The sequence below is a fragment of the Penicillium rubens genome, assembly GCF_028828025.1.
Source record: "Penicillium rubens strain IBT 27055 chromosome Unknown utg000002l_segment0_segment0, whole genome shotgun sequence".
NCBI lineage: Eukaryota > Fungi > Ascomycota > Eurotiomycetes > Eurotiales > Aspergillaceae > Penicillium > Penicillium rubens.
The window spans coordinates 3459973-3472820 of NW_026890600.1; the positions used below are offsets into that span (position 1 = coordinate 3459973).

The window sequence follows — 12848 nt, forward strand, 5'->3', positions numbered from 1 at the left end:
TGTATCTGTCGGAAGCAGAGACGATTGGAAACGAGATATGGCGAACAAGTGACAAGTTTGACGGGACTTGGACAGGAAAAATGTGGGAATAAAGTGAGAATGAAGTCCAAGGGTGGCTTAGCGGGCGAAGGCAGCACTTGAGCTATGTTGATTTGATGCGCGGGTAGGCGGTAAAGCGCTTCACAACAATCCATGAGATCGAATATTCGGAATGATACTTTAATTATTAGTAGTAGAGTGATTGTATATTTTTATAAACACTTTGCTATTTTATGTACTTCTTGTACTACGGTCAAAATGCACTTATATTCATTGGCCGACTCTGGTCTACAACGAATTGAGCTAAGAATAGGGGTCTCTTGGCAGCGGGAAATATACTAACCGCTCTGTCTGTACGGAGTATGGAGTGCATATATATACAATGCACAGGTCAACTGGTCCCACCTTAAAGATAACTAAAGATACACGTATGTCGACTTGGGGAAGAAAAATATCGAAGTACGTACTTTGAATGGTTCCCATAAATCTTAGGGGCGTACATATGTAGTTCACATTACAAGTAGGAAAAGTTATTCAGCTACTATGTTGTAGTTCATACCCATATGTCGCCCATCATGTGGTAGTCAAGTATCATTGATGTAAACGCCATGCGAAACTCCAGTCCCCCAATCATGAAAGTAATGGTAGTACATGCTGTTTATTCGATTTGAACCAACCGGTCATTCTCTGCCCGAGACTCGTCGGCCATGCCAATCTTTGCCCGCTTAGCCAGGTCGGCCTGGAGGACCTTCTCAACAGCAGCATTGATCTCCTTGACTTTTTCCCATGCCACGTTCGTCTTCTTCACAATTACCATGGCATCTGCGGGTGCACCTGCATACTTTGAGAGGTAGCAGACATCGCCGGCGCTATTAATGCCAATGACAAGATCACCCTCAGCAGCCTGCTCCTCCTTGAGGGTAGCATCAACAATGACATGCTTGCTGTCATTGAAGGTGTGGAAAGTGACCGAGAGGGGCTTGTGTGTGATGTTAAGTGCGACGGGCACACGCTGCTCCACGCCGTAGACTATGACACGTCCGTCTCTCACCACAGCATCCGGCCGGCGGAAATGTTGCAGTCCAGCCATGATCGCAATACAGGCCGCATCGGTGATGTTTCCATCGTAGTCGATAACGTGAACATCAGCCCGAATCGACCAGCAGCTCACACCCTTCAGAATACACAAGGATTCGGTATCGAGGGCGTTAGAATGGCGGATGATACGGTCAAGGGTGTTGGTGGCGTAGGCCTCGATGTCGTTGGTTCTGTCGAGACAATTGTGAGTATAAGTCAGTGTACAATGAAAAAGTTGGGTGGTAGGTACCGTCCGCTTTCCCAAGCTGGTGAACCCATTGCAGTCAGCTCCAGGTTGATGTTGAAGAGACCATCAAAGGGTCGGTCTTCACGCGGTTTAGTAACCTCAGCGGAGATGCGAACAATAATGCTATAGTGAGAGTTAGTCATTGTGTATTGTGGTAGACCAACAGAAGATTTGGAGCTCACTTCGTCTTCCCAAGCTGCAGGTTCACATGTCCATATTCTTCACCAAAGGAGATATTCAAAGGACGATAGTCGTCAGGCTGGCGACCGTCGAGACGCACATTCTCACGGAGCGCCTCAAGGATAAAGTCGCGCTCTGCGATTGAGAGTTGCGCTTCTTTCGACATCGTTGAGGGAGGTCTAGCAGCCCCGGCGCGGGGATCAGAGATGCTTTCTTTTTTGGGCCATTTTGCCCGTGCAGGCCGCATTGTAGCGGTTCGGATTATTATTATTCCGGGGAACAAGCCAATAATCGCGGGAGTCTGGTAGGGCGGTGAAGAGAAGGTGAGGAGAATCCGAGTGCCTGAGGCGACGACGTACATCCAAAGCTGGAAGCCGTCGACGACCCAGAAATTGCAACTTTCACTTAGCAACCACATCACAAAATGACTACAGGTATGGTATTCGAAACAAATTTTTACAATTTGAATAGTGATAGCTAACGTTTATTTAGCCCACAGACCTACTTTTGACCCGGTACGGCAACTTCTCTCAATCCGACTCTTCGTGGACACTGACTGATCTCAACAGGCGCAAGGCAAAGAAGCCCTCCGTGGCCCGGCCTACCATCAGCGACTCCTCCCCGCGCACACACACCTGAAAGTCCGGTATGTAGAACGATACTTGGCCAGACCGCGCCGGTCACTGACTTTATTATAGCCAACCCGGACAAGGCGGCGAAGCCGACGCCCACCTATCGCCCCGTGACCTTCGCGCAGAGCTTCTCCAAGCCGAGGCAGCACACTTTGCCAAAAAGAACGGCGTTCCGGTCGAGCAGCCAGCTATTGCTGAATCCTCAGTTCCCAAGCGACAACTCGAAGCTGCGCCTGAAGATGGAATCGATGGCGACATCAAGGAAGAGGACCCAGAGGCGAAACGCCGACGTATACTGGAGGAGACACGCGACATAGATGCCGATTCAGATGGGTCAGAAGAAGACAGCAGTGACGAGGACAGGTGGGTCGAACTCTAAGTCTCGTGTCGGGACGAATAGACTGACAAACCGCAGCGATGACGACGAAGCAGCCGAGTTAATGCGAGAGCTTGAGAAGATCAAAAAGGAGCGATTGGAGCAAAAGGAGAAAGAGGTATCTCGCTTTCTCGCATCCTGGATTTGATAATGGTGGCTAATGCATAACAGGAGCGTGAACGCGCACTCGAGGAAGAAGAGCAAAGAGAGGTTGATATCGCGCGCGGTAATCCTCTGCTCAATTCCCAGGATTTCAACATGAAACGGCGCTGGGATGACGATGTTGTATTCAAGAACCAGGCTCGGGGAACAGAGAACAGAGACGGCAAGGAATTTGTCAACGTATGCTTGCTTTCCTTTGGCTTGTTCTTATGACGTCGAACTAATTCGTTTTTAGGATCTTCTTCGTTCTGATTTCCACAAGCGCTTCATGGTATGTATTTGTATTCGTGATTATCTTCATACATCCACTGACCAGGCTTTCAGGGCAAGTACGTGCGGTAGAATCTCCTGAGATACTTTGGTATGCAGATATCAGTTCTAGAGGGATTTCAGCTTAGCGAATGATATTATCTTATGTTATTTTCGTCGTTGTATCAAAAGAATATCATAAAACGTCAAGGATCATACTCGAAAGCGAAGCTCCAGCAAAATTTCCACCACAGTAGTTTCAATGTTACATAGATTCCATATATGGAGTATCACTTAAAGGCTACTATATGTATACGTATACATGTCAGGACAACTCAGGTGAGAAGTGGGTCTCCTATATGTCTATTAAGCTACATGATATACCTACCTAGGTACCTAGGTAGGTACGCAACTTATTTCGGTGCGTCACCCCACGCGGGGAACACCATTGGAAGAGTCTCCGGCGTCTGATCCGGCCAATTGGCCTGGACTACCTTCATAATTTCATCGTAGACGATGCGGTTACCAGCGGGAGTCAGATGGAGACCTGTATGACGAGTGAGTACGAGAAAACTAAGGGAATATGCAATATCCACGCACCATCAGTAAGAAGACTAGCCAATTTGTCATTCCTCGGCACATCACGAGCCCCAATTAGAGGATCTCCCTCCTTCCAGCCAGTGATCTTCATGAAGGCGGACCATAAGTCCACCACCGGGACATTGAGCGATGCACCAACTTCGCACGCAGCCAGTGCGTATGACTTGGTGAAGCTAGCAGTTCGACTTGGGAACGGGGTGTTCTTTGAAGCGTCAAACTCCTCTATTTGATACTCGTTCACGGGAGGTGGGGTGATCAGCATGAGGCGTGGGTTCTGTGCGCGTGTTGCTGGGTGCTGAATGATCGTCTTCAGGTTCTTTTTATATTGATCCAGGGGCACATGCTGGTCGTGGGTCGGAACGCATGCATCATTAGCACCGAAGAAGATGGTCCATGGGGTGTTAGTCAACTGGTGCTTTGAACACACTCGATTTTCCAAATAGGCTTGCAAGTAAGACGGACTTACCATGAACCGCACATTAGCCGTCTGTGGCGAAGGGAAGAACTTATCAAAGACTTTGACAGCATGGGCGGTTGTATATCCACTGTTGCTGGTTAGCTGTCTCAGTCTAGTATAGCGTTGGATGATCTTACGCCAGGCCGCGATTAATAACATCCAATTTGCGACTGTAGGCTATTTTTACTTCCATTAGATTTTTGACCACATAATATCTGGGTTCGTCAGAAGAATAACTCACATTCTTGGAGTGCAGCATGAAATGCGAAACCTAACTCTTGGTTGCAGCCCATCTGAGTGATGGAGTCTCCGAAGAGAAGGAACTGGTCATACGGTTTGAATGCATCCTCATTCCCCTTCTCGATGGCAGCCATAGTGAGGCAAGTATATAATTATATACCTAGGTAATTATATTGGATTATTTGGGAGAGTGAGATTGAAGTTATGGGGATTGGGGGCTTATAACAAGCAATGCGGACCGAAAAGGAAGTGGGGGAAGTCCGCGGACAAAAGGGAAATTGGTGGATCTTCGCTTGTGGTCAACTGTGGTCAACGATGGAATTAATATATTAAGTCTAGATCATGACAACTAGTACTCCGTATAATATATCAAAGCCTATCTGATCTCAAAGTAATTTATCCACTAATCATTTCATTGAATTGGGGGATTGGAACCCCACACTACATGTATATTACACAGCTGAGATATATAACTTAGCATAACATGCCTATAGGTATATAGTATATATGTAGGCACCTAAGTAGACCTTTATAGGTCTTTACGTATATAAGGTCCACAGGTAGCTACATGAATATAGTCAAATTTGTGACGTACAGCATTACCAGTTTCGAATTCTCGTACACTTTAAAAATGCTCTTCTGGTCCTTCTCGTCCTTCTGCCTATAGTAATGGTGATCCATGTCCATCGCCACTCCATCCAATTCAATTTTGCCGGTTATGTTCAGCGGGATTATCAGCGAAAAATTTGCCGGAATCTGCATATCCCCTGGAAACACAACTAGACCAAGTGAGGCAGAGGACTGCATCTTGGCATTTAGCATAGATTTCTTCTACGATAACGTCATTGTTAGACCAGGTATACCTAGGTAGTATATGGCGGGCGTCTCACTCTGAAGAATTCTGTAAAACTCGTCCTTATAAGCTCATTGCAAGCATCCGTTGGGAAGAACCTTGCAGGGGTCGAGTTTTTTGGCCTAGGCAAAGGCTCGGTGATTTTACGCATTTCATTCTCCCAGACTTGTGAGATGTTGGCTTTCAGTGTTTCGGAGACAGCTACTGAGTGATTATCGACAGCCATGGGTGGTCGGAGAGGTCACCGGGGTAATATGAAGTGGTAGCAGTCTCGGGTTAAGAAGGGGCCATGGTTCGAGATGGCCTTGGTGAAGAGATTTGGGATACTCGAAATTTCAGACTTAAGAGTACGGAAAGTACGGAAACCAAAATTCTTCTGGAGTTAACATAAAGTGAAGGACTAAGAGGGAGACAAACTGTAGGAAGAGGAAAACTGATCAGTTTTCCCCCCGCGCCTAAAAGTGACAGGGGTCAGTCTCGCACCTAAAGGTCAAGCGTGTGTGGTTACCCCACAATATTTGAATGGAAACTGGCGATTATTTTGTTGCATATGACTGTAAAATGAAAGCTGGTGTAGGATTTCCGCATGTCTAGCTTGATGGGTCTAGATGATGTCGCACCTGTTTGTCTGCCTGATCTACTTTGCTCATGAGCAAAGTTGCCCGAGCCAGATAGTAAAAGGATATGGTAAACGGGGATATCGAAGAGCTATGGTATATAGGAGAAATGAGGTATAGGAGCGAGCGATTCCTCTTCTGGCATGGCATCGCTGTCTACAAGGGCCTTTTGATGCTCAGCATACTTCCATGAAGGGCAAGTAGCTCTAGTTACATGTAATATGTGACTTCAAGCACACGTGCATGTTATACTTGACGCAAAAAGAGTATCGAGTTACATCGCGACCTCGATAAAACAAGCTTTGAGACCATAGACCTACATGTAGTGCCACTTTTAGTATGTGGTCATTACTCCGCTGTATACACCTAGGTAAGCTTGACCGGATCTTGATTAATTTTGTAGTTACCACCTGGTTAGACAGGCGTGGAACTTGCTGCTAGTCTTTACTAACTAATACTAGAGATACTCGCTAGCCGCCGAAAACCCATATGCCGAAAGAGTGGTAACAGTGATCGTGTCGGAAAGCGTTATCAAAGCTAATCTTAGCTAGAGAACTAGTTATTGTGGAATCGGAACATACCGAGCGATCTCTGCACGTCCTAATGTTAGACAGTGTCAAAAGTTTATACATACCCGAAAGTAGGCTGAACCTCAGCTCACTGCGATGCTAGAGTTAATATTTATATCTCAAGTCCCAAGTCAGACAGCCTAGAGAGGCTAACGCTGCTAACGCTGCTTACCATAATACGACATATTCCTTCGAGTCATACACCCGGCCCCTCACACGGTGGCAAAGGCTCATAAAGAATGCCAAGAGATCAGCATCCGAGGATGATCGGATTGGACAGCGTCTAGTACAAGAATCTCTTCAACCGGGGTAGATGTGCACCCAAAATCGAGATCTTGAGAAACCAAACATCCTAGCCTATGTTAATAACCCAAGGGGATGCTACCTAGGTACGCTCTTCAGTGGTTCGTTTAATCGTCAAGACCATAGCGTTGTCACGAGTACGGGTTAGACAGGTATACTCATGTCCTGCCGTACAATATAGGCAGAAGGGCATGTCCCTCATCCTATCAAGCATGGACATTATTACCCGAGCGCAGGATGATCCAGATGAAAAAGGTCGCTGCGCCTAGAGTGGCTGCATCATGTCGAATCGCGAATGTACATTCCATACACCATTGAATCATTGCGCTTTGTTTCGGGATGTTGATCGTCGGAAAATCGCGGGGGATGATCAGAGGAATGCAACACTAGAGATAAACCGTCAAATCACTAGTACAAGATGCTGAGCATTGAACATTCAAGTATTTAAAATATATTAAAAGATAGACACGATGACTCGAGTGGTGGGTACCGGACTTGCACCTGACGCGTCTCCACCGTCAAGTCGATCATCTGTGATGGTCACCTTTTTAAGACTCGGACCCTCTTTTCTCACCGTCATCTCTTTGTGTCTTTTCTTTTTGTTTATTTTATCTTTCCGAGTATAACTCCGGGAAGAGGGATATGCTACATAAGGCAAGTTCCTTGATTTCTTCGCTCGTGTGAGCTCTGTTTCCCCGTGTTTACATCTGGTGTGGATCTGCTCCGGTATATCTCCCAAGTGCTGCCAAAACTGACCCTTGTCAGCCCCACTGCAGATAACTGAAGCATAAAGGCTTCTCGGCGACATGCCTCGATCCCTTCCAAAGACCAGTTTTGCCTCGCGCGAACAGGAGGACACTGAAAACACGCGCAGTGCCCAAACAGCTCCCCCCTCACCGAGTGCCTACAGACGGTCCCAAAGCTACCTCTCCGAAACACATACTGAGTACCAGTCCCTCGATCCGCCCTTGGAGATTACAGAAGCAACGAGCCTCCTCGGGCCCCAAGCCGCCCGTCGACGAGGTCCGCGACGGTCTTACACCAGCACTTCCGGAGTGTCAGGCACCGGCCCGGACTCATTGAGACACGTTCTGGCAGCTGGCAGTCTGCGACGAACGCGGAATCATAGCCGTGCCAACTCCATGGGCAGGCGGGTCAGTCGCCGAGGGAGTATAGATGGCGATGGCGAACCCGCCAGCCTTCCTCCGTCCACGAAGGACAATCTTACTGCCTCTGCGTTTCTGGATGAGCGGACTTGGTACGATCAGTTTACTTCGACAGATTGGGTGCATGACAGTATCGCCGATGGAGCACGACTCCGCCTACTTCGGCAGCGGAAAGACGTGCGAGGCCGATTGCTGGCGGCCTTCGATGGCGCGCAGGGATGGATCTTGGTCGCGCTCATTGGGTGCATCACGGCGTCCATTGCTTACTTCGTCGATGTCACTGAAGGATCGGTCTTTGATTTGAAGGAAGGCTTCTGCACGACCCAGTTTTTCCGTAATAAAAGGACTTGCTGTGAAGGGCTGGCTACTTGTGATGCATGGCGGCCCTGGTCCAGGATCTTCTCGCCATCGGGTACAGAGAGGCAGTGGGTTGACTTTGTCATTTTTGTCATTTGGGTTGTGACGTTGGCCCTCATATCGTGCGCTTTGACTCTGCTCACAAAAACTGTCGTTCCTTCATCCATTTCTCTTACCACGCTTGATGAAAACCTAGCCGCCGACTCCAATGGTACAAAATCTGGAAATGGACTCGGTACCTCGACTTCTCCTCTTTCGGAGACAGAGACAAGTCCACCGCATGGAACTTTGCCTAATTATCCGCCCCGTCCAGCTATGATCTACTACTCTGCTGCTGGCAGTGGAGTGGCAGAAGTCAAAGTCATTAATAGTGGTTTTGTCCTTCACGGATATATGGGACTGAAGACGCTAGTCATTAAAACTATCGGTTTGATCTTCAGTGTTTCGTCTGGTTTGAGCTTGGGTAAAGAAGGCCCCTACGTTCATATTGCCACCTGCGTGGGCAATATCTCCTGTCGTCTGTTCGACAAGTATAATCAGAACGATGGAAAGAGACGAGAGGTTTTGAGTGCCAGTGCCGCCAGCGGTGTGGCTGTGGCCTTTGGCGCTCCGATTGGTGGTGTTCTCTTTAGCTTGGAAGAAGTCAGCTACTATTTCCCACCCAAGACCCTTTTCCGGACGTTCTTTTGTTGCATTGCGGCTACCTTGTCTCTCAAGTTCCTAAACCCCTATGGAACAGGTAAGATTGTCCTATTTGAGGTCCGGTACCTTTCCGACTGGCAAATCTTCGAGATTTTCATTTTCATCCTTCTCGGTATTATGGGAGGCGCCGCTGGTGCGCTCTTTATCAAAGCCTCAAGCCTATGGGCGCGATCATTCCGTCGCATCCCAGCCATCAAGCGTTGGCCCATGTTTGAAGTTTTCCTCGTTGCCCTATTTACCGGCCTTGTCAGCTTCTGGAATCGATACACGAGCCTTCCCGTCACCGAACTTCTATTTGAGCTGGCTTCGCCTTGTGAATCAGATGTGGAAAGTACGGGACTGTGTCCTCGCACCGACGGCATTCTTGAAATTGTGCAGGACCTTCTGGTGGCGTTTGTTATCAAGAGTTTCCTGACCATTATTACCTTCGGCATCAAAGTGCCTGCGGGCATCTATGTGCCATCCATGGTTGTTGGTGGCTTGATGGGGCGAATTGTTGGACATTTGATCCAGTACTGGGCTCTCAGGCATCCCACCTTTTTCTTATTCGACTCTTGTCCTGCGGTTGCTGGAATTGAGTCGTGCGTGACTCCAGGGGTCTATGCATTGATTGCCGCTGGAGCGACCATGTGCGGCGTGACACGACTATCAGTCACTTTGCCTGTGATCCTGTTCGAACTGACAGGAAGTCTCAACCACGTGCTTCCGTTTTCTCTGTCCGTACTCTGCGCAAAGTGGACTGCGGATGCCATTGAGCCTCGCAGTATCTACGTAAGTTTCACCTCCTGGTGATACAACCACGACGTTATATTAACTGAAACCAGGACCTCCTGACCGATATGAACTCCTACCCCTTCCTTGATAGCAAACTCCAACCGACTACGGATGCCGTGCTAGGAGACATAGTCCGACCGGTGCGGAAGAATCGCATCATCGATATCTCAGCGTCGCCATTCTTACCAGCCACGGAACTTCGATTGAAACTGGAACACCTGCTCATGGCAGGCGAGCTGGACAGCGGGCTTCCCATTCTATGTGACGGCGTCCTTGCTGGTCTGATCCCAGCACCGGATCTCGAGTACGCATTGGATACGCTAGGCGATGAAGAAGAAAATACGATATGTCTAATGACTATGGATGCTTCCACGGTCCTCTATGACAGCGATAACGAGGACGCGGAACAAGTGGATTTCAGTCGATACATTGACCCTGTAAGCTTATTTAACCTCTCCAATATCTCGGGCCATACTAATGTGTTTATTCATAGGCTCCAATCGCTCTTGATGTCCATTCCCCTATCGATTTGGTCTACCAGTGCTTCGCCAAGCTGGGTCTTCGTTACCTCTGCGTCACTCAGAACGGGAAATATGCCGGCCTGGTACACAAGAAAGCGTTCGTGAAATTCATGAAGGAGAATAGCGACTAGGCCCTGAATACTGACCGGCCATTACACTGTTTCCCATTTGCATTTTCGGGCGTTGTCAAGGCATTTTGATTCACGTTGTTCGCATAGCCTTGCATATCCTCTCATTTCATGTCTATCTATTCTGTGGACTCACTCAACCAACATTGGCATTGTGCATATTTTGGTTGTACATATTTGGTTGTCTTTTTGGCTTCGACATACACGCACAAAGTACAAATCTTAAATATATTCGACTAGTCAATGGCCCGCGGAGTGCCATATCTTACCCATGTCTAAGTCGACTTTTCATATCCAACCATCTGAACCTCGACATCCCCATCCGTCTTCCACTCGCCATCAACCTCCTCCCCAACCCACTCAGAAACCTCCCGAGGGCTAACAGCCCGCCACCCATTCTTCTCATGAAGCCCATCCAACGGGAAGAACGTATCACACTCAAACGAAGCAGACGCACCCACAGCCCCCTTCCGCACGACATTCGTCATAACAACCCTAACGGGCCGACCACGCAGCTCCTCAGCCCCCATATTCAACGTAGCATTATAAATCTCCGCCCCACCAATTACAAAAATCTTGCCCAGCTTCCCCTGCGCCGCATACACAGAGTCCAACGTCTCCAATGCCGCGCCCAAACTCGGCGTAACAATCGCATCCGTCATCGGGTCCGCCGGAGCAGCTTCCTTGGGCGGGTCAAAAGTCCCCTTTTCCGAATTTGTAGCCTGTGTCTGAGCGGCCTTGGCCGCAATCTTTCTCCTCATATTCCCCAATTCCGTAGTTACGCTCTCGCGAACAGACCCGGACGTGTCACGCGTGATCACGACGTTAATTCGCTTCGCGAGCGGGCGCAACGAGCCCGGTACTGAGTCGTACGTCTTTCGGCCCATGATGATCGCGTTCGTCGTGCCTGGGGTTGGTGGGCGAGATGTCACGCGTGCGAAGAATGACATGTCTGTTTTTATGCGCGGCCATGGGAGCGTGCCGTTTAGGCCTATGCCTAGGCGCGTGATTTCTTCTTTTGTGGTTGTTGACGCGGTGCGGATCGGGGTCGTTGCCACGATTAGCGTGAGGGAGGGGAGGTGGTGGGGGTTGTGAGGTGGCATTTTTGTTGCGGTGTGATTTCAGTTTGCGGTTCGATTGAGAATGCTGTGTTCAGAGACACGGGGTGTGACCTTGGGATTGTGAGAAGGATGTTGATGGTGGAGGTTCGCGTCGCGAGGGGAGAAATCGTTATCGGAATTGGGCTTGCTGCTTATCGCCCCGCACTATAGGTAAAGAAAGCCCTGGAGCTCCGGCTCTGTAGGTGGGCTTGACATGGTCCTTTTTTTAGGAGGGTATTACCGACACGATGTCGGTAGGGAGAGTATTACGCTACTGTCCTAGTCTAACACAGAGGCGAAGCAGCAAAGCAATGAAAATGGGGTTAGATTCAATGTAGATTCATAGGTAAATCGAATGCGCCACATAACTCCAGTCGAACGCCAGACTCAAGGAGCCAAGTGGGTATCACATGCAAAACAGCTCCAAGAGCCAATGACCAAAATGCTTTCAAAAGAGATCCTCGGAAAGTCACCATTGCTTATCAGATTTCTCAGGCTTCTGGGACTGCACGGTGCTTTTCAGTGTCTTCTGACTTCTCCGGCTTATCAGGCTCCTCCGACGAAGGCATCAACAATCCTCCATCAAGGGCCTTCTGGATAGCCTTCACATCCTCCTCGAGCTTCTCACGACGCTGGATATCTCGCTCGTCTTCGCCGAGGGTATCGAGTTTGCCGAAGAGCCAAAGCTCCTTCATGAGACGGTGCAAGGCGAGTAGGTCCTCCGCAGCACGGATCTAAGGTAGCAGAATGTCAGTCTCGTGCTTTGGTACGGATTTGAAAGCTCAATTGCATTCTTCTTGGGGAGGCGAGAGGTAGCCGGGTAAGACTGAGGCGGCGGGTATCAACGTACCAGCGCAGTAGATTCGACATCAATTTGGAATGCTTCAACAGCAGCATCAACGTGACTGGTGCCGTCGAACTTCTTGGCAGCAATAGCGATGATGTTCTCGAACCGCTGCAGCAGCTGCGAGATGTCGTAGTCGACGCGATCTACCGTAATGCATCGTTAGCGGAAAGGCATTTTTGAAGGGGAATGTAGCTGTAGTCGCCCAAATCAACTACGTACCAAGCAGCTCCTTGGCAGTTGGACGCGAATCCATGGTCGGAGCGTTCTTTTTATTGTCTTCGGATGATGAGGATAAATCCGAAGGAGGCCAATCCGAAGGAGTCGTCGGATCCATGATTACGATAAGGTGTGGGGCGAGTGAATGCGGGTAAACACGGGAGCAAAGCCGAGATTCCCCGAAAAGGTTTATAGCACCTGCTTGACTGTCACTTAATTCGATCTGTTTGTCCTGTCAAGATAAGTGATTGTATGCTTTAAAGGTGTGTTTCTCAATCTCAGGAACATGCGAACAAACTGCTACATAAGCTACATAACCTTCTCTTTCTGCTGGGCACTTGTCACCTGCCAATCTGGAGGCTTTCCATCTGACTAGCGGTTCCTCAAAAACATACAGTCAATGACAAGTGAGTTTCCTTGATTTATCCCCATACCC

General features: G+C 48.7%; 6 protein-coding genes across 6 annotated transcripts; 2 read left to right on the top strand and 4 right to left on the bottom strand.

Moving 5' to 3' along the window:
• Nucleotides 1–697: 697 nt before the first annotated feature.
• N7525_003782 (exosome non-catalytic core subunit RRP45) lies at nucleotides 698–1790 on the bottom strand (the record flags this gene model as incomplete). Its single annotated transcript, XM_002558760.2, has 3 exons — nucleotides 698–1307; nucleotides 1367–1486; nucleotides 1546–1790. The coding sequence occupies 3 exons, from the start codon at nucleotides 1788–1790 to the stop codon at nucleotides 698–700; spliced, it is 975 nt and encodes a 324-aa protein (XP_002558806.2).
• A 177-nt stretch (nucleotides 1791–1967) lies between these two features.
• N7525_003783 (spliceosome-associated CWC15 family protein) lies at nucleotides 1968–3055 on the top strand (the record flags this gene model as incomplete). The annotated part of the gene is made up of 8 exons (XM_061212822.1): nucleotides 1968–1977; nucleotides 2036–2058; nucleotides 2113–2189; nucleotides 2242–2538; nucleotides 2591–2669; nucleotides 2723–2893; nucleotides 2949–2984; nucleotides 3038–3055. 8 exons carry the CDS (start codon nucleotides 1968–1970, stop codon nucleotides 3053–3055), a joined length of 711 nt encoding a protein of 236 aa, XP_061069843.1.
• Nucleotides 3056–3375: 320 nt separating this feature from the next.
• On the bottom strand, nucleotides 3376–4393 carry N7525_003784 (SGNH/GDSL hydrolase family protein; the record flags this gene model as incomplete). The annotated part of the gene is made up of 5 exons (XM_061212823.1): nucleotides 3376–3509; nucleotides 3563–3971; nucleotides 4029–4107; nucleotides 4157–4196; nucleotides 4261–4393. The coding sequence occupies 5 exons, from the start codon at nucleotides 4391–4393 to the stop codon at nucleotides 3376–3378; spliced, it is 795 nt and encodes a 264-aa protein (XP_061069844.1).
• A 3014-nt stretch (nucleotides 4394–7407) lies between these two features.
• N7525_003785 (putative voltage-gated chloride channel (ClcA)) lies at nucleotides 7408–10252 on the top strand (the record flags this gene model as incomplete). Its single annotated transcript, XM_061212824.1, has 3 exons — nucleotides 7408–9597; nucleotides 9651–10037; nucleotides 10094–10252. The coding sequence occupies 3 exons, from the start codon at nucleotides 7408–7410 to the stop codon at nucleotides 10250–10252; spliced, it is 2736 nt and encodes a 911-aa protein (XP_061069845.1).
• Nucleotides 10253–10524: 272 nt separating this feature from the next.
• On the bottom strand, nucleotides 10525–11352 carry N7525_003786 (dihydrofolate reductase; the record flags this gene model as incomplete). Its single annotated transcript, XM_002558756.1, has 1 exon — nucleotides 10525–11352. The coding sequence occupies one exon, from the start codon at nucleotides 11350–11352 to the stop codon at nucleotides 10525–10527; it is 828 nt and encodes a 275-aa protein (XP_002558802.1).
• A 488-nt stretch (nucleotides 11353–11840) lies between these two features.
• N7525_003787 (RNA polymerase II mediator complex head subunit MED22) lies at nucleotides 11841–12530 on the bottom strand (the record flags this gene model as incomplete). Its single annotated transcript, XM_002558755.1, has 3 exons — nucleotides 11841–12083; nucleotides 12200–12339; nucleotides 12416–12530. 3 exons carry the CDS (start codon nucleotides 12528–12530, stop codon nucleotides 11841–11843), a joined length of 498 nt encoding a protein of 165 aa, XP_002558801.1.
• Between the last annotated feature and the right edge of the window lie 318 nt (nucleotides 12531–12848).